Source organism: Parastagonospora nodorum (genome assembly GCF_000146915.1).
Source record: "Parastagonospora nodorum SN15 chromosome Unknown scaffold_15, whole genome shotgun sequence".
In the NCBI taxonomy this organism is placed as follows: Eukaryota; Fungi; Ascomycota; class Dothideomycetes; order Pleosporales; family Phaeosphaeriaceae; genus Parastagonospora; species Parastagonospora nodorum.
Genome location: NW_001884563.1, coordinates 968779 through 985669, shown reverse-complemented (window position 1 = coordinate 985669; position 16891 = coordinate 968779). Strand labels below are relative to the sequence as shown.

The following is a 16891-nucleotide window of genomic DNA, read 5'->3' as shown; positions in this document are numbered from 1 at the left end:
TCGACTGCAGGTACGTGAAGTTCTGGCAAGGTGTGGAGAACGCGGTCGTGCCTTGGGACCGGCGCGGTGAGACACGTGGATACCACAGGTATCGACCGGGCCGGATCAGCACACGTGACGGCCATGTTCGGTGGTACCTAGGTACCCATGGATCATGGAGACGATCGGGAGAGTGCAGATAGGAACGCGGTGTCGGCTCAACATGCGCCGAAAGCAATCCCAGCTTGCGGGGTAGTCTAGCGAACGGCGTGCTTTAACTTTAGGAAAGCACCGAGCAGTCCACTTTCTAAGGTTACCCTGCCATGTTCAACGGCTGGTTAGAACTTTAAGTCTAGATTGAAATGACCTCGGGAGCATTATTGGAAGACATGTAACGGAATTGTCTTCAAGCTACGATTTCTCGACAATTTGCTGCGCCATCTCCACAAGACTTCCAGCTACGACGTCCAATTTCGTTTCGCTAAACACATCGAGACAAGCTTCTTTCTCGTACACTGAACTCCATGCGCCCCGAAAGCCCACTTTCGTCGCAGCAGCAACATCCCACATATGAGCCGCAGCAAACCACTTTATCTCTTGCGCGCCTAGTCGATCCCACATAGCCTGATAGACAGGAAGAGCTGGTTTCGCCGAGCCGGCCACATCACAGCTCACGATGTTATCCCGTGGCATCTCTACGCCACCGCGCTCAAAGTAGCCTGCAACGCGCTTGATGTCGCCAGTGGTCAGGCACCAGACGGTGAAGCCGTTGTTGCGTAGGATCTCAAAGGCTTCCTTGCACCCAGCACGGATTTCCAGAGCCGAGTATCCCTCGATGCATTGCTCTCGCTCTTCTTCCGTGGCCATATCCCGAGGGTGCGCTATACCGCACAAGCTCAATGTGCGATAGAACAGCCCACGGAGGACGTCCTTGTAAGCTTTGTAGCTGCCCTGGATGGACAGAAATGTAAACTCCAGCTCGGCCGCGGTTTGCCAGGTAAACCCAAAGTGCTGCGCTGTCGTCGTGTGCTTGCGAAGTTTTGCACCTAGGACCGCCTCTATTCGTTCGTAGTATGCGTCGAACGACACGCAGGTACCGACCACGTCAAAGACGACATGCTTCTGGGCCTCAGGCATTTTCTTGAAATAGTGATAGAGCTGAGCTATCTCGGTACTTTGCACTCGCGTGACAATACAGCGCAAAATGCTCTGGGCTCGTGTAAGAAAAGTGACGAGAATTGATGTCGTTTGTATTGATTGTTGTGGTACTCGGATACATACGCAACCAGTTGCACGATTATGGCTTCGCTTGAGGACGCAAATGAACCCCACAACTTGTCAGAGCCGGGCCGGTTTCGGAACTATTCCATTCATGGTAAAGCGTTATCTCTTCGACCGGGACAAGCTCAGGCTGAACGCATGATCCGCTCACCGCATGTTCTGAATGGCTAACATGGTCCTCCTACTTGAACTGCGGAATGATTGACGTGGTTCTGCAACACAACAGAAATGGTCTTGCCAATCGACAATCCCACAAAGTCCTACTGGATCGAGGCCGCCGAGTCGCCTTTGCGCGACTATCGCTCTAGCGAACAGCTGCCGGAACAAACTGATATTGTCGTCATTGGCAGTGGCTACGCCGGTGCATCGACTGCGTATTGGATTCACAAGGTATGTGCGCGCAAAGCCTAGTGTTTGAGCAATCCTTACGGACATTCAGTTCACGGAAAAAGCCTCCAGACAACCTGAAGTGACTGTCCTGGAAGCGCGTGATATATGCGGATCTGCTACGGGACGCAATGGTCAGAAAACATCACTGGTTTTAATACTAGGCACTAAAATTGAACAGGAGGACAATTGAGGCCACACGCTTACTCTCGCTATCCAATCTGGCGCGAACGATTCGGGCCTAATGGAGCAATGGAACTAATCAAACACGAGATGGCTCATCTCTCGGCCTTCAAGGAGCTAGCAGAGGAAGAGGGCATAACTGAAGAAGCGTGTCTTTTGTTTGGTGAGACTTTTGATGCAGCTATGACTGATGAAGCTTGGGTGCGACTCAAAGGCGCTTTACAAGCTATGCAAGACGATCACGGCGTCGATGATGACATTGTCAGAGTCTGCAAAATTATCGAAGATGCTACACAAGCAGAAGACTACACGCAGATGAAGGGGGCCCGGGCGGCAGTAGTGCATCCTGCTGGTCAAATGTTAAACACACCCTATTCTTTGATGTTGCTAATTTCTGACGAGTCTCAGATGGCCGTACAAGTTTGTACATGCCCTCATTCGCATACTCCTCAAGTCGGGTAACCTGAGTCTCCATGCAAACACACCAGTCGTTGGTGTAAAGGAGCGCGATGCTCACGGTTGGATCCAAGTCCAGACAGAAAGAGGGACTATTCGCGCAAAGACAGTTGTCCACACAACGAACAGATGGGCATCTCACCTCCTGCCGGAGTTTGAAAAGCTCATTTTGCCTGTTCGAGGGACAGTAAATGCTATCAAAGCACCTCCGGGTTTTCTCAAGCACACTGGAGCGCAGCATTGGGATAACACAGTCAATGTGAGAATTGCGACCCGCTCGGAATACACGAACAGACATTGAGATTGATAACAGAACTACCATCTTCAACTACCTGCGCCCTTCAACACTATCATGTTCGGAGGCGCAAGGCCGATTGTTATTCACACCCCGGACGCCGTGATGATGAATGACGAAGAGGACAAGCAATTCGTTGGTGTTCCAGACTTCTGCAGGTCGTGGCCAGCATCAGACATCAAAGACTGGCCAGGGCCAAAGATGGCAGAGCTAGGCAAACCGGAGAACAAGGGAGGGTGCTGGACGGGAGGTGAGCATCAATTTTGATGAGTAGTCGTGTCAATATGAAACACACTGACTCTACTGCAGTTCAAACAGCAAGTGCAGATGACTTCCCATTTGTTGGGCCGATCCCAGGCCGCAAGAGCCAGTTCATCAATGCTGGATTTGCTGGACACGGTACGTTCACGACATTGATTCATGAAGATGATGGATACTGATGTGTGCAGGCATGCCACGAATTCTGCTCTCATCTGCACACATCGTACCTCTTGTACTGGATAGTGTTGGCTTCCAACACAGTCCACCGCACCTAGCTACATCCTACCCTGAGTTACCTCAACCGTTCCATGCTACTGCCGAGCGCATTGAGAGGCTTCAAAACACGGATACAACGGCACTCGTTCAGAGCTTCAAGCAGCGATGTGAATTGAGCGCGAAGAAGCCATTTTGCGATGCAGGTAGGATTTATGCGCCCTTGTATTCAAATGATAGAATGTAAAGTATGTTCTTCTCAACTTGAAGATGTAGAGGAAAGGAAAGATCCATGTCATAGAGATATGGGTACTCGAATTTAGCCAGGCACACCCAACGAGAGAAGGAGGAGTGCCTGCTTCTACTCAACGCCCACCCAACGAATCCACCATATCCACAGCTGAATTCCATCATGCATCATGCCAATCTAGCTTGCCGGTCACTGGACAGCAGCCGGTGCATTCGTAGATTGTAGCGTTGTTCTGTTGTCAGACGAAAGCGAATCAGTGAGAGTGGAGTGAATAATGAATAATGAATAATGAATAATGAATAATGAATAATGAATAATGAATAATAAATAATGAATAATGAATAATGAATAATGAATAATGAATAATGAATAATGAATAATGAATAATGAATAATGAATAATGAATAATGAATAATGAATAATGAATAATGAATAATGAATAATGAATAATGAATAATGAATAATGAATAATGAATAATGAATAATGAACAATGAACAATGAACAATGAACGTGAGCCACCGTTGATGCCTTCACTACGCGACAAACGGGGACGATGATAATGAAAGGTCCGATAATCAACCGCTTTGCCTCCACATTCTTTCTGTTCGATACATTCACATAAGACAATTGCTTTGTCTTCAAACGCTGCAAAACAAAGTTGGTATTGAGTCAGCACCAGCATACCATGGTGACGATCGACCACTTCTCCATTGGCTGCGCAGTCTCAGCTCAAATATCAGAGATGGCAAAGTTAAGTCTAAGCGCACCGACGACTCCTCTTCGCATCTGCTTGCGCACTTCGTCTCTCCACGCAGAATACTCGCCAAGCCATCGCGCTATAAGCTTCTCGAGCTGGACTCGCTACAGCACCTCACCAATGGCCTCGCCTTTCGGGCTACTCAAAGCTTCCGTCCTATGCAAAGCATGTGGCACGTCTCCTTCATATGATCCTCCAATCAGCGAATGGGTGTACCTTGGAGCCGACCAGCCAGCGCACGTGGAGGGCGAGCCAGAAGTCCGCGAGAAGTGGAGCGATTGGCGCCAACGGAGGAGTCCGGGTGGTTTGCGGATGGCGGTTCCTGGCATGCACGTGGAGAAAAATACGGAGTTGCGCTTTGCTAGACAACCGATCAAACGCATGAGTTCGGAGAGTCAGTTGACGCGTGGAATCAAGATGGGATTGCGTGCGGGAAATGAGGTGACGTTGGCGGATAAATATGGATTACAGGGCTTGACATGTGAGGACCTGCCATCGGCCTTTGACTCAGAATCGGATGAGGAAGACTGAGAGCATCTTGAGAAGGCTGATGCCCTGGCGTGATGGAGATGAGCAGAAGCATGGATGCATTCAGACTGACCTCGGGAGGTTGGAGCTAGTGAAGCTTTGACCTCCAATTGCAGTCAATGACGAAACGTGTGAAGATGATCCTTTTGCACCGCGAGTTCATGTCTCGAACTGGAGCTATCCACACATACACACACATAATGGAAAGACAAATATTACAATGCTCGCGCGCACTCTCACGATCACTGCAAATCTCGTCGCATTGCCCAATCAACCTCCAATCCTCAATCCTGGCGGCTCCACGACAACCGCGACGATGCCTCCACACCACGCGCCCAAGCCTCATGAAATCGCAGCCCCCCAAAACCCGTGACCGCGGCCCAAAATCCGACGAAGACACGCAGACCGACTTTTCCGCTCTCGACGTCTTACGCAACACAATTGCGCCGGCGACTTCTATTGACGCGTGCACGAGCGACGGGTTTGCGCTCAACAACCAGGTGCGGATAAGTGGGAGTGGAATCATGTTGATTGGTGGGGAGGCGTTTAGGTGGTGGCCCTGGACTGCCGGCGGAGGTGCTAGTAGTGGGAAGATGGAGGGCAGATTGCTAAATGCAAAGGGTCAATGGGAAGTCAGACAGGAAGGATGGGGGGTGCTGGAGCTGGTGTATCCAAAGCCAGGTACGTTCAAGATGCCATGCAAAAACAGGGCTGACCATATCCTGCAGACCTACTCATCATCGGCACTGGGCCGACTGTGACGCCGATTGCGCCTGCAGTTCGCCAGTATCTGAATGGCCTAGGCATGCGGCTGGAGATCCAGGACACAAGGAATGCGGCAGCGCAGTTCAATTTGCTGGCGACGGAGAGGGGCGTTGGGCAAGTTGCGGCCGCGTTGATACCGATTGGATGGCGGGAGGTGAGGTAGTGAAGCAGTGAAGCAGTGAAGCAGGTGAGTCGCCGTGTAGCATGCATGTATATCACGAATCATAGACAGAGGTCACACTGATCATATTTGTCTACATTCACTCGCTCATCTGCCCCCGTGCCGCTAACAAGCCTAGCGCATCTTTAGTTTTTGTTTGTCCTTCGACGCTTGCTTGTACAAAGAGCAAAGCAAATATCCGAACGACAAACGCGCGCTTCTTCTCAAGGGTGCTCGGGGACGAGCAAGGTGCAACCCGACTGCTTGAGACGGAAAAGCACGACAACAACCATGGCCAGCAGGAAACTCAGCTTCGGCATCAGCATGCCCACAGATGAAGGCGCCGAGGGAGCGGATCAAGTCACGGCCAGCCACGACCGCGTGGGAGGGGAAGTCGCGACTGGAAACCGCCTGCCCAACAATGACAATGCACATCGCGACCTTGCGACCCCGGAGCGACCTTGGGATCCCGTCGCTGACCCATTCTTTTCTGCTACATCTTATCCGCCCACTGTATCGCACTACTTCACCGATGGCGCTCAAGACACAGACGCTGATCATGTGATGCAAGACACCATGGCTACACCAAACCAGCCACCGGCTCACTTTCCCCTTGGACAGCTTGATTACGGCGAGCCATTCCTCACGTTGACCGAGGCAGAGAAAGGGGCTATGGCGACAATCCTTGAGCCAGTGCGCGATAAGCTTGTGGCGCTGAAGCGGACGACGGAGGAGAGCTTGCCGCCGTATCATCCGAGCACGAGAGCGAATCCACACGCGCAAGTGTTGGGGACGCGTCTGGACGGCATCGCCAAGCACGCGCAGCAGCACCTGGCGCGGGTCGCCGAATCTGGACGGGGAATGGAGGAGTTGCGGCTATGGTATGTTCCTCCAGTATCCATTAATGAAACAGCCTTCTTCTTTACATGCTCTTGCCTAACGTACGGACCAGTCGGTACGTCGCGGATAAATACTGGCCTTTGCCCGTGACAGCTACAACCCATCTGGACATCTTTCGCATCTACCGCAACAGGCTCGCTCGTCAAGTACCCCCGGCGCAGATTGAAGCGGAGCAGGCTCAGCACGAAAGTTGGGTACAAGACGTAGCATCTCGAAGGCGTGAAACCTTTGGGGAAGCCGCAGCTCGCTTGGCCGGACGCCTACAGTCGGAGCTCAACGACTCAATAGTAGTAAGCATGCTCGAAGAAGAGGAACGACAGAAGCAAGTGGAGAATGATGGACAGGTAGCAAGAATGCTCGCAGAACAGCTTGATGCTGAACGGAGTTACGCAAGCAACAGAGACAGACACATTGAGAAGGTTGATGAGCCTGCTTGTAGCCCTGATTACAGTATGGAGGATGACTGCCGAGGTGCCCTCTGGAGCCTTGATGCTGACGATGAAGAAGCTGAGGTCCTCCCAATTGACGGACCCTTACTCAGTCAGGCTGAAGACAACCGAACAGGACACGGCGCAGATCACGCCGAAGCCCTGCGCAAACTTCATCGCGAAGTTGAAGACAAATTTGCCGTCGATCATAAATACCACGAATCTTTCACCTGGCCGTTGGACGACGATCGAGCGCGACAGCTTGCCCAAGATGCCAAGATAGCTCGTATGCTCCAAACCAAGCTCGATGCCGAAAGCCAAAACATACCGGCCCTCCTCCCTCTCGATGATACCAATCACATTTCCCGGCCTCGTCTAGATGATTGGATTCTTACACGGGACTTTGCCCAGCAAGAGGCACTCGATGGACCGCAATGCAAACCTCACACCCGCTACCGAACTGCTAGAGAAAAGTCTACACAAGGCAACCCATGTGGCGCTGATCCTCAAGCTGCTATACAACCTCGCGCACCTGCCGCACACAGTCGTTCAACTCACGAACGCCGCACCAGTGCTATCGAAGAAGAAACAGAGGACGAAGATGACGGTGTTTAGAACATGTGTCAAGCTAAGTAGTCGGGTGTGACTTCGACACGGTCTGCGTGCGAACGTCGAGGAAGTGAGCCAGACAATGGCTTACATCCCACATAGTCTTCCGGGAAATGCAGGTCGGGCCGCAAGATAGACATGGCTATGGGAGGGAGTAGGCCAGGTCGAAACATGGAGGGTGACGGACGTCTGAGGGTCAACAAGCCGGGTCAGCGGTCAGGTGCAGATGGATTGGCTTTGTACTGCATGACTTCTTGGCGTGAATGCCCACGCCAAGGAAATTACAAATGCCTTTCGTACCTCCAAAGCGGTATGTAAAACCAAGTTCGCTCTGATGGAGGTATTTCTGTGCTACAGATTTTGATCATAGTTCCTACACTCAGTCCTACGTCATACGGAGTCGCTCATCACATATCTATGCCGTTTAAAACATTCCTGATAAGAATTGTAAGCATGTTCCTGCAAGGTCACATGATCAGAATTGCGCCAAGATGTCAGCAGACACATTGAACGCTCTCTGATCTTCGAGGACCGCGCATCCCCGCGCTCTTGTGAAGAAAGTCAGGGAAGAAACTATGGAGTTCTGTCATGCAAAATTAGATCATCGGACCGTGCGACCGAAGCCGCATGAGCCCTGTGCTAGCGCTCAACAGTTCTCGGCCACGAGCCGGCAGAAGGTTCGACCGGTGGAGTCGTGCCCCTTTAAGTGGACTCGCTACGCACTTTGCATTTGTGATCCTCGCGAACCCAGGCGGGTGGGCATGCAGGTCCAGATACCCGCACTCAACAATGGCTAGCCCACATACACCGGTGCAAATCCGATTAACTTGCAGGTGGCGATTCCAAGGATTCTCAAGACGTTATCAGAGCATGAATAGCAGTGAGCGCCTGTGTGCAACCGAGCCGGGAGACTCATGTGACACGGTGTTGTACCTCAGGTAAGGATTCTCAGAGATTGCACTGCCCAACACAGTGCCCTGCCCATCACCGTGTGGTCAGCCAGAGAATTTTCCAAGCCAAAAGGAACTTCCCTTCTCGTGTAGTCGCAGTGGCGCTCGGACTTGAATATGCTCACATGCCGCGTGGCAAGGCCACCTCAAGATCAGTGGCATGCCACCACGTGCGAAGAGCTATTGGAATTTGGCCGACGGAGATGGACTCCGCGTATCAGGCCGTGTTCCGCGCATTGCACAGGCCAGTGCATGGTGCATGGTGCATGGTGCATGGTGCATAGGCTGGGGGTCTTATCTTCGCGGGAGCGTTCCGGCGCTGGAAAGACAGCCTGTTTTGAGGCATCTGGCGTCTGCACTTCTGCACTTCTGCACCGCGGTTCGGGCACGGACAGGAGATGGTTGATAAAACTGGCTGCTCGCTTGAGACTGCCGCTAGTCGCGTCTGGGCCTAGCCCGTCGGCTGCTAAGCTTTTGAGCCTCACCTGCGCGAAGCACATCATGTTTTATACACCGGCTGAATTCGCCCATGCGGCAGCGGTGAATACCATCTCCAGACGCGATTGACCGGTAAAGTGGTACAACAAGTGGCGCTGTGGGCCAGGTTCTTCCTCGCTTGATGGTTTTTCATTGGGGTTTTGTCCAGGAAAAGTGGATGCTCGAGACCCTTTGCATCTTGTTCCCACCAGCATCCACACCGGGGCAGTCGCAACCAACACGATGCATTGCGAATCGCAGTCTCCTTTCTGCACTCCACGTGGATGATTCATAAGCTATTCGCCGGGGAAGCGCGATTCAGATGCCACGACGTCTGGACCCTCTGGTCAAGAAGAAATTAGGAGACGCTAGAGTGTAACCTGGTCTTCGTCCAAGGGGGACGTGGGGTGGCCTAGGACGTGCGCTTACCGACAGCTCCTACACAAAGGCCACTCTTTCGCTCCAAAAAGTTTGCGACATCGAACCCTTCCTACTCATTTCTCTACTCAGACTTGCTTTTGGTTTTTCTTCCGTCATGTTTTCTTACCTTCCTAGATACCCATTGCGAGCTGCGAGCGCTAGAGCACTTGTTCGCGCAACGAGGCCCTCTTACCGGTCTGCCCTCCTCAGATACCAAAGCTCAGAGGCTGTTGGGCGCACACAGGAGATTGTACCAGGAGCCTACCAGATTCCTCCCAGAGATTTCTCTCGCCAACATGAGGAAAAGCTCGCACCTAAAAACGCCGCCAGAGCACCTCGCAGGATAGAACCTGCGACGCTGAAACTGAACAGCAAGAATTTGTCCCAACTGCAAAACGTCACAGTCCCAACTTACCAGCGGGAGGGTGTGAAGCAGGGCATCGTACATGTCGGAGTTGGCGGCTTTCACCGCGCTCACTTGGCTGCTTACGTCGACACACTTCTCGAGCAGTTCAACTCTCAGGACTGGTCTATTTGCGGCGTGGATTTGCAGCCCTTTGCCGCTCCCATGCGTGACGCCCTAGGCTCGCAAGACAACCTTTATACTATGATCGAATGCGATACCGAGGGTACAAGCGCGCGCGTCATTGGAAGCATTACCGACTACCTCTTTGCTCCCGACAACTGCGAGGCTGTCATTGCGAAGATGGCACACCCGGACACACACATCGTGTCAATGACGGTCACTGAGAGTGGTTACTATATGAATGAGAACACACACGAACTACAGATTGACCATCCGGACATCGCGGCGGATTTGGCTGGCCAACAACCCCCTCGCACCGTATTTGCTTATCTGTACGCTGCTCTTGCCAGGCGACACGCAGCAGGTCTGCGACCATTCACAGTCATGTCCTGCGATAACATGCAGAAAAACGGCGACATAAGCCGCAACATGTTGCTTGCTTTTGCCCGCCAGCAAAACCCAGAGGTTGCCGATTGGATCGCAGAAAACGGCGCTTTCCCCAACAGCATGGTCGACAGAATTACGCCACGGACAAGTGATGAGAACAAGGCCCAACTCGCACAGGAATTTGGAGTCGAAGACTCTTGGCCTGTTGTCACCGAGGTTTTCCACCAATGGGTTCTTGAAGACAAGTTCGCCGACGGCCGTCCACCATTCGAGAAGGCCGGTGTCCAGGTGGTTCCCAATGTTCACAAGGTCGAAGAATACGAACTTATCAAGCTACGCTTGCTCAACGCCAGCCACTCGGCCATGGGATATGCTGGATATCTTGGTGGCTTCACCTACATCCACGAAGTCATTGCCGACCCAACTTTCCGCAAGTACATCCGCAACATGATGCAAGAGGAGGTCCAGCCGCTGCTACCGCGCATTCCCGGCGTCAGTGTAGACGATTATTGCAATACCCTTCTGGGACGATTTTCCAACCCAACGCTCAAGGACGAGCTTCCTCGTATTTGTCTCGGTGGATCAGGCAAGATTCCTCAGTTCATTATGCCTAGCATTGCAGAGCAGATCCAGGCGGGTGGTCCCCTCCGTCGCTTGACCCTTTGCGCGGCAGCTTGGTTCCGCTACCTCCGAGGCATAAACGAGCAGGGCCAAGCCTTCAAGCTTGACGACCCCATGGCAGAGGAACTCCAGGCCAAGGCTCTTGAGAGTCCGTTTTCGGTGCTCGAAGTGAAGAGCCTGTTCGGAGATGACCTTCGCGACGATAAGCGATTTGTCGCAGAGTTGAAGAATGCATTGGAGAGCCTGGAGCGCGATGGCGCCAGGGCAACAATTGCCCAGTACGCGTAGAGCGAGCACAAAAGTTTCAAAAGCGTTTTAATAATCTTGCATTTTTCTTTTGGTGGGCGGGTCATTTGTCATATAGACTACAATCAGATATCCCTAGAGACCTCGAGGCAGGTCAAACTTTCTTATCATTGCAATACACAATTGCCGCCTTCCTGGCAGCTCCGTCATCGATATCTTCTTGTTTGATCTGAGCTTCTCATACTGTCCATGCAAATATGCAAGAGTCCATGTTGCCATTTTGGTCAAAAAATGCTGTGGAAATGCTTGGGCTTAAGAGGATAAGTTTTGATCAAAAGCTAGCGCTGTTCGTACTACCCTTTGAGATGCTATTCGCTGGAACAATGCCGTGTAGTATAGCCAAGTATGCAAGCAAAGGGTCGCCACTGAACTTTTGAGTTGGCGTTGACGTTGCACCTTCGTCAAGACCTGAAAGAAGCATTACGAGAAACCTCAAGCATGACCAGTATATTGCTCTAGTTGCTGAATACTAGCTGAAGACTTGAATTAACTAGTTGCCATTACATTGGATCCCAGCTGGTCATCCGAGAAATGTTCCTTCACAGGTTCTTTATCAGATCCCCAATTGCGTCTGCCCCTTCACTGCCACCCCTCAGCTCCTTATTGGTCACCTGTATCAACACCCGTCGATAACTCGTCAAGCTCGGTAGCCCGTCATTCGTAACCTCTAGTACCAAATGCAACAACTGGCCCCTTTCCTGCGGCTTGCGACTCATCAAATCGACGGCACACTTCTCGGGCGGCGGAATGGTGACTTCTACCTTTCGAGCCTCAGTGTCGATAGGCTTGATGGCAAGTTCCATGACCTCGGCGTCGACCCACCACTGTGTTGCGGTGGGCTCGCGATAATGCCACCACTTGAAAGTCAGCGCGCCCCCGTCGGGATCATAAGTGCCGGCCGCGTCGAGAACGACAGTCGAGCCGGCCTCTGCATCGATGCGTACGGGCGTGAGGTCCTTGGCGCCGTTGACGATTACGACTGGGTGGTGATTCGCCTTGGTGAAGTCTGGCTCCATGCTCCACTTGATGCGTGCGGCAAAATCATTTTGGAAAGCATCGCGCCAGCGCCAGATAGTTGCATGGTTTGAAGTGAATGTACGATCTCTGACTTTGACGCGGTCAACAGCGTCACTGAAGTGGTTGCTATTCACACCTTCGGTGCTTATGTCAGTCTTCGCATAGCGGCCACCCCAGGAGCCGTAGTCGGGACACTCGGGTACGCCCAGACCATTCTGAATGAGATACAGAAAGGTGGGCGTATCACCCTCAGGGATGAAGAGGTAGTCTGGATATGCGCTGCCTAGTGGACCAATCTGGATGTTGTCTTTGATCCAACTCTTCTCCATCTTCGTAAAATCAGGGCCTCCCTCATCAAATCCATAGTACTTGTCGCCAGAAATACCAGTCCACGCTGCTAAGCCGTATTGATTCCAACCATGCACGGACGCGATATAGAAGACGTCTGGGAAATTTGTGCGTATCCAAGCACCTGTGTCATCTTGGTCGGATATGGCATAGACTCGAAGGCGTGAGAGCAGACGCTTCGAATCCTCAGGGGGATATTTATCATCGATCTTCAGCAGCGTTTGAGCAAGGGTGTTTGTTCCGCCCCAACAAAGTACCCAAAGGGGCTCAGTCGACGGTGCGAGTATGCGTTCGTAAAGGAGCTGACCACCGGCCGAGAGGGGAAGATCGATGCCGACCGCGGACATTCCATAGGTCTAGGCAATGTTAGCATCCTGTGCACACCTTGTCGGACCGGCTTCCATTTTCTCTCTACGGAACATACCTCAGCGCCCTTTCTTATGAGACTGCGCATTCTCTGCGCGCTAGGATACTGCCATTCTGGATGTGCATGCTGGTTCAAATTGCCTACCGCATTGGCATACGCATCAATGATCTTCTCCATATCCTGTGGACAGACTTTGTTCCTCATCCACGTGCTCGTACACGCCACCAGACCTTCCGTCTCAAACTGGTTGGCATACAAAAGATAGCGACACAGCGACTCGGCATCGTCGGGTTCATTGGAGATGTCTGACAGGATGAAGACGCGTGGCTTATGCGCGAACTTTTGAAGCTTCGCAGTGGCCATGATGGACGCAGACGAAGCGTGATGGCAAAGCAAAGGATTTGATGGAGTCGGTTCACTGAGAGCAGTGGCACTACGCTCTTTTCATAATATTCTAATGTTGTTGTTACTGTTACTCAACGCTACACAAAAGATTTCCGAAGATGTGCCTCGAGGTGTGACAGGCGGGGCCGTCCACGACGAAACCGGACGATTAGGCACGGCTTGCCATGTGGAGCTCGGTTGCGCTTGCCATGCAGTCAAATCAAGTGGGGCGAGGGGTCATGGTCACCACCACCCGTCTGCTATTCCTTCATCACAGCGTCCGCAGCATTTCTCGTCCTTCTATGCTTGGGCGCCTAAGTACATATGGCGATCAGGTTGCATACTACGCCCACAGCGGCGCCAGCCACAGCACCGCCTTGCTTGGCATGACGTAGCGAAGCCATCCTAGCCATTGTACAACACCACAAGCTAGCAAAGAGTGTATCATAGGCTGGATGCCTGAATGCAAGGCTTAGACATTCCGAGGATCTGATCGACCTAATACGAGCGGGAGTGACAACCGTACGTGGGCCAAGTCCGCATAAGATTGTGGTATATATCTAGGTACATCTGTCTCAAACACTGCTGCTGTCTTTTGACATTGTTTCTTGGTATATCTCGCTCGTCACCCTATGACTTATCATGTCTTCAGTACACGCCAAGATCCAAGAAGCTGCAAGCCAGAATGCATTTCTCCTTCAAGGCCTTCATGAAACAGATTCAGCACCCTCGCAACTTCGGCAGCAAGATGCGTACATCAACGACCTCAACGCGCAGATGGCCAAAATCAACGCAAAGGTTACCGATTTGAAGGAGAAGACTGCGACCGAACTCAAGGACCATGAGAAGTATCGCGATTCCAACGTGCGGCGCTTCGCCCATAAAGCTATGGGTCGCAAAGAAAAATTTGCCGAAAAGGCAGCCAAGGAAGAGAAGGAATATTTTGATGCCATGCAAGCCCAAAAAAGCGCCGAGGACGAACTCACATACGTCCAACACTTGAAATCCGAAGCTGAAGGCGCTCGTAAAGACTACGCAGCGTCCGCCGAAAGGCACAACTATCTACAGAACCAGCTTGACGCGCTGTACAATTCCATCTTCGCAGGTCACACTCCCGATTTTCCGCTCGAAGATCGCGCTGAGGAATCTTGCAATACCGCGCAACACCACCTCTCCTCCCTCCATCAACGCATGGAGATGGAGAAACACACGCTCTTCCTCTTGGGCCAGATATCCTCCAAGCTCAGCGATGCTCGGACCGCTCTCGATGGCGCATACAGCATGTCTCAGTATGACCTGTTTGGCGGCGGAACTATGGCATCGATGCAAAAGCGCAATTATCTAGAACGCGCCGAGTCTTGCATCCAACAAGTCCGTATGCTGCAGCAACAACTACCCCATGACGTCCCACAGTTGGGTGAGTTGCAGATTGCAAGCGGCAGTATATGGAGCGATGTTGTGTTTGACAACATCTTCACTGACATGGATATGCACGAGAAAGTCAAGCAGAGCATCGCACAGGTTGATCGCGTGGGGGCGCAGTGTGGGGACATCATTCGCGGGCGCGAAGAGGGATTGAAACGGTTGCAGAGAGAGGTCACGGAGGCTGAGGAGGGGTTGAAGAAGGCGCGGGTAGAGTTGCAGAGGGCGAGAGAGGATGCGTTTAGGAGGGTGGTGGAAGGTCAGAGTGGTATGGGAGAAGGACCGCCTGGATATGCGGCACCGAGCGGAGCACCGCCGGGGTATACTGTGTAATTAGCTCGTAAACGTGTTGTGGTGATGTAGTACAGGACGCTGCATTGTGTTGTGAATTGTCATGTTATCATTTAATGCCTATTGTGGCTTGCAATCTCCAACACGCGCCTAGATGAAGGCCTCGGCAAGGGAGTTTTGGAAGTTGCTGTCCCGGAAGCTGGGGGTGGCATCACCGAAATTAGTGTTCTCAATCGCACTCCTAGCTGCCGCAGTCATACTCTCCCACGCAATATCAGGGCTGTTCGCCGCCCTGCTCATTGGTCGTAATCAACTGATGATTCACTGGCCAGACGCTGGTATACCCAATCTTCGGCCTGGTCCCGCTCAACGGCGGGCTTGTGCTTTTGTCATAGTCGCCGTGTGCAGAGACGGCAACACCTCGAAGAGTTGCAGAGTCAGACTGCGCAGAAAGCCAAACGACTACATTCTCCCAGTCGTGGCGATGTCCCAGACCGGAAGAAGGCGAGTCTTTGGGCATGTACCAGCTGTACATGATGCCGTAGGCGCCGTTGTAAGTACCGCCACGGACATAGACTTGTCCTGTAGAACTGCTGCAGCCGCTGCTGGCAGAGCCCGAGGTAGCGAGTCCGCCGCTAGATGGATGCATCAGCCTCACATCTCTACATAAGGATTGATGAGGTTACCCAGTATCGCCCGCGGCATTGACAGCGGCGAACGGCACACAACCGTTGAAGACCTTTAGGTAGGGCTTATACTTAAGATATAAGCTGCCGGTCAGGCCAGAGGGGACGGTCTGAGGGAAGGCGACGACGGCATCGTGGTTGATGACGGCGCGACTGAGGAGGCTGAGGGGGTTAGGAAAGGCGGAGACGATGGTTGCAGCTGCGAGGAGCTGGACGGAGAGTTTGGCGAGCATGTTGCGGGTGGCAGAAGTTGGATTGCAGTTGCGAAGAAGTGCGAAACGAGCGAGTAGTGTCTCCGCTCCCGTTTTGTTTCTGGTGGATGTGGACGGAATTTATGCACGACTCTGGCCCTCGTTCAGGCCGAGTCGTTCACCGTTACCACCGCTGTTGCTACCACATTGGGAAGTCGGCGATATATGCAAACCCCCACTACTAGCCTGCACATGGTCGTTCACGCACCCAATGAATGGGCGCTGGCTCAGTGCAAGACTCTCCGGACTTGGGTATAGCTGTGGTCGTCCAGGGTTTCCTGCATATGGGCAGGGTATGTTGATCTAGGACGTCGGACGAGGTGGCTTTGCTGGGCCAAGTGTACACGTGAGGGGCATGGCGGTTATGCGTGATGGTGTAGCAGGTCCAATGGGGTGGAAGACGTGGGCTCGGGCCACATGTTTATTGGACGGGTCCCACGTCTGAGGCAGCGCTAGACTGGATCAGATCAGGAAGGTGCAGGGTTCAGCATATGAGACGCACGCACGTGTAGGTGGTAGACGAGAGGCAACAGGGCAACGTGAGAGAGGGCTTCATATTGATTGGCAACGGACTTGGGTGGTGCGCCATGTACAGCGGCACGGCGGGCTCATCCGAACTGGCGCCAGATGGTACCTTTCTGCTCGTCGGGCGGCGTCTCTGGGCCTGGCAGAATGTTGCGGAGCATGTCGTTGATGTCCAGGCCGCGGTCTTGACATTGTTGCCATTGGCGAGGATAGCCCAGACTGACCTCCTCGAAGCGCGTGTCGTCGATGAAGTCGGTGCGCCTCACGTGCAAGTGCCCGCTGATGATTATCTTGGCGTTGAATCTGGTATGCCAGTCCTCCGTCTTCTTGGTCCCGCACCACAAGCTGAAGCGTGGGACCCGGGAAGAGCTGGACGAGGTCCTCGCGCAGCGGCCAGTGCCCGACAATGACCAGCTTGTGTTTGGGATGTGCGGCGACGCCGGCAGCGAGCTTGGCTTCC

At 52.7% G+C, this 16891-nt stretch overlaps 10 protein-coding genes across 10 annotated transcripts in view; 6 read left to right on the top strand and 4 right to left on the bottom strand.

Annotated features, from left to right (window-relative positions):
• Nucleotides 1-324: 324 nt before the first annotated feature.
• SNOG_09903 (hypothetical protein) lies at nucleotides 325-1258 on the bottom strand. Its single transcript, XM_001800137.1, has one exon. The coding sequence runs from the start codon at nucleotides 1114-1116 to the stop codon at nucleotides 391-393; it is 726 nt and encodes a 241-aa protein (XP_001800189.1). The 5' UTR covers nucleotides 1117-1258; the 3' UTR covers nucleotides 325-390.
• A 230-nt stretch (nucleotides 1259-1488) lies between these two features.
• SNOG_09902 (hypothetical protein) lies at nucleotides 1489-3317 on the top strand (the record flags this gene model as incomplete). Its single annotated transcript, XM_001800136.1, has 7 exons — nucleotides 1489-1650; nucleotides 1700-1781; nucleotides 1829-2189; nucleotides 2239-2545; nucleotides 2600-2831; nucleotides 2891-2980; nucleotides 3031-3317. 7 exons carry the CDS (start codon nucleotides 1489-1491, stop codon nucleotides 3300-3302), a joined length of 1506 nt encoding a protein of 501 aa, XP_001800188.1. The 3' UTR covers nucleotides 3303-3317.
• Nucleotides 3318-3991: 674 nt separating this feature from the next.
• SNOG_09901 (hypothetical protein) lies at nucleotides 3992-4594 on the top strand (the record flags this gene model as incomplete). The annotated part of the gene is made up of 2 exons (XM_001800135.1): nucleotides 3992-4056; nucleotides 4174-4594. The coding sequence occupies 2 exons, from the start codon at nucleotides 3992-3994 to the stop codon at nucleotides 4592-4594; spliced, it is 486 nt and encodes a 161-aa protein (XP_001800187.1).
• Nucleotides 4595-4791: 197 nt separating this feature from the next.
• Nucleotides 4792-5519, top strand: SNOG_09900 (hypothetical protein; the record flags this gene model as incomplete). The annotated part of the gene is made up of 2 exons (XM_001800134.1): nucleotides 4792-5272; nucleotides 5320-5519. 2 exons carry the CDS (start codon nucleotides 4792-4794, stop codon nucleotides 5517-5519), a joined length of 681 nt encoding a protein of 226 aa, XP_001800186.1.
• A 288-nt stretch (nucleotides 5520-5807) lies between these two features.
• On the top strand, nucleotides 5808-7459 carry SNOG_09899 (hypothetical protein; the record flags this gene model as incomplete). Its single annotated transcript, XM_001800133.1, has 2 exons — nucleotides 5808-6471; nucleotides 6510-7459. The coding sequence occupies 2 exons, from the start codon at nucleotides 5808-5810 to the stop codon at nucleotides 7457-7459; spliced, it is 1614 nt and encodes a 537-aa protein (XP_001800185.1).
• A 1956-nt stretch (nucleotides 7460-9415) lies between these two features.
• On the top strand, nucleotides 9416-11122 carry SNOG_09898 (hypothetical protein; the record flags this gene model as incomplete). The annotated part of the gene is made up of 1 exon (XM_001800132.1): nucleotides 9416-11122. The coding sequence occupies one exon, from the start codon at nucleotides 9416-9418 to the stop codon at nucleotides 11120-11122; it is 1707 nt and encodes a 568-aa protein (XP_001800184.1).
• A 454-nt stretch (nucleotides 11123-11576) lies between these two features.
• SNOG_09897 (hypothetical protein) lies at nucleotides 11577-13375 on the bottom strand. Its single transcript, XM_001800131.1, has 2 exons — nucleotides 12930-13375; nucleotides 11577-12861 (listed from the first exon to the last, which is right to left on the bottom strand). The coding sequence occupies exons 1-2, from the start codon at nucleotides 13233-13235 to the stop codon at nucleotides 11680-11682; spliced, it is 1488 nt and encodes a 495-aa protein (XP_001800183.1). The 5' UTR covers nucleotides 13236-13375; the 3' UTR covers nucleotides 11577-11679.
• A 509-nt stretch (nucleotides 13376-13884) lies between these two features.
• SNOG_09896 (hypothetical protein) lies at nucleotides 13885-15011 on the top strand (the record flags this gene model as incomplete). Its single annotated transcript, XM_001800130.1, has 1 exon — nucleotides 13885-15011. The coding sequence occupies exon 1, from the start codon at nucleotides 13899-13901 to the stop codon at nucleotides 15009-15011; it is 1113 nt and encodes a 370-aa protein (XP_001800182.1). The 5' UTR covers nucleotides 13885-13898.
• Nucleotides 15012-15243: 232 nt separating this feature from the next.
• SNOG_09895 (hypothetical protein) lies at nucleotides 15244-15888 on the bottom strand (the record flags this gene model as incomplete). Its single annotated transcript, XM_001800129.1, has 2 exons — nucleotides 15244-15604; nucleotides 15656-15888. 2 exons carry the CDS (start codon nucleotides 15886-15888, stop codon nucleotides 15244-15246), a joined length of 594 nt encoding a protein of 197 aa, XP_001800181.1.
• A 626-nt stretch (nucleotides 15889-16514) lies between these two features.
• SNOG_09894 (hypothetical protein) overlaps nucleotides 16515-16891 on the bottom strand; it is a gene marked incomplete at both ends in the record, with an annotated part of 1090 nt that continues 713 nt past the window's right edge. The window contains one exon of the mRNA XM_001800128.1: nucleotides 16515-16800. Coding sequence (XP_001800180.1) covers nucleotides 16515-16800 — 286 coding nt within the window. The remainder of the gene's footprint in view (nucleotides 16801-16891) is intronic.

Excerpts from the sequence above, each read along its gene's own strand:
- SNOG_09903 (XM_001800137.1), bottom strand. The coding sequence starts at position 1,116 with ATGCCTGAGGCCCAGAAGCATGTCGTCTTTGACGTGGTCGGTACCTGC.
- SNOG_09897 (XM_001800131.1), bottom strand. The coding sequence starts at position 13,235 with ATGGCCACTGCGAAGCTTCAAAAGTTCGCGCATAAGCCACGCGTCTTC. Across the intron at positions 12,862-12,929 it reads TCATAAGAAAGGGCGCTGAG|ACCTATGGAATGTCCGCGGT; the intron begins GTATGTTCCGTA and ends AACATTGCCTAG.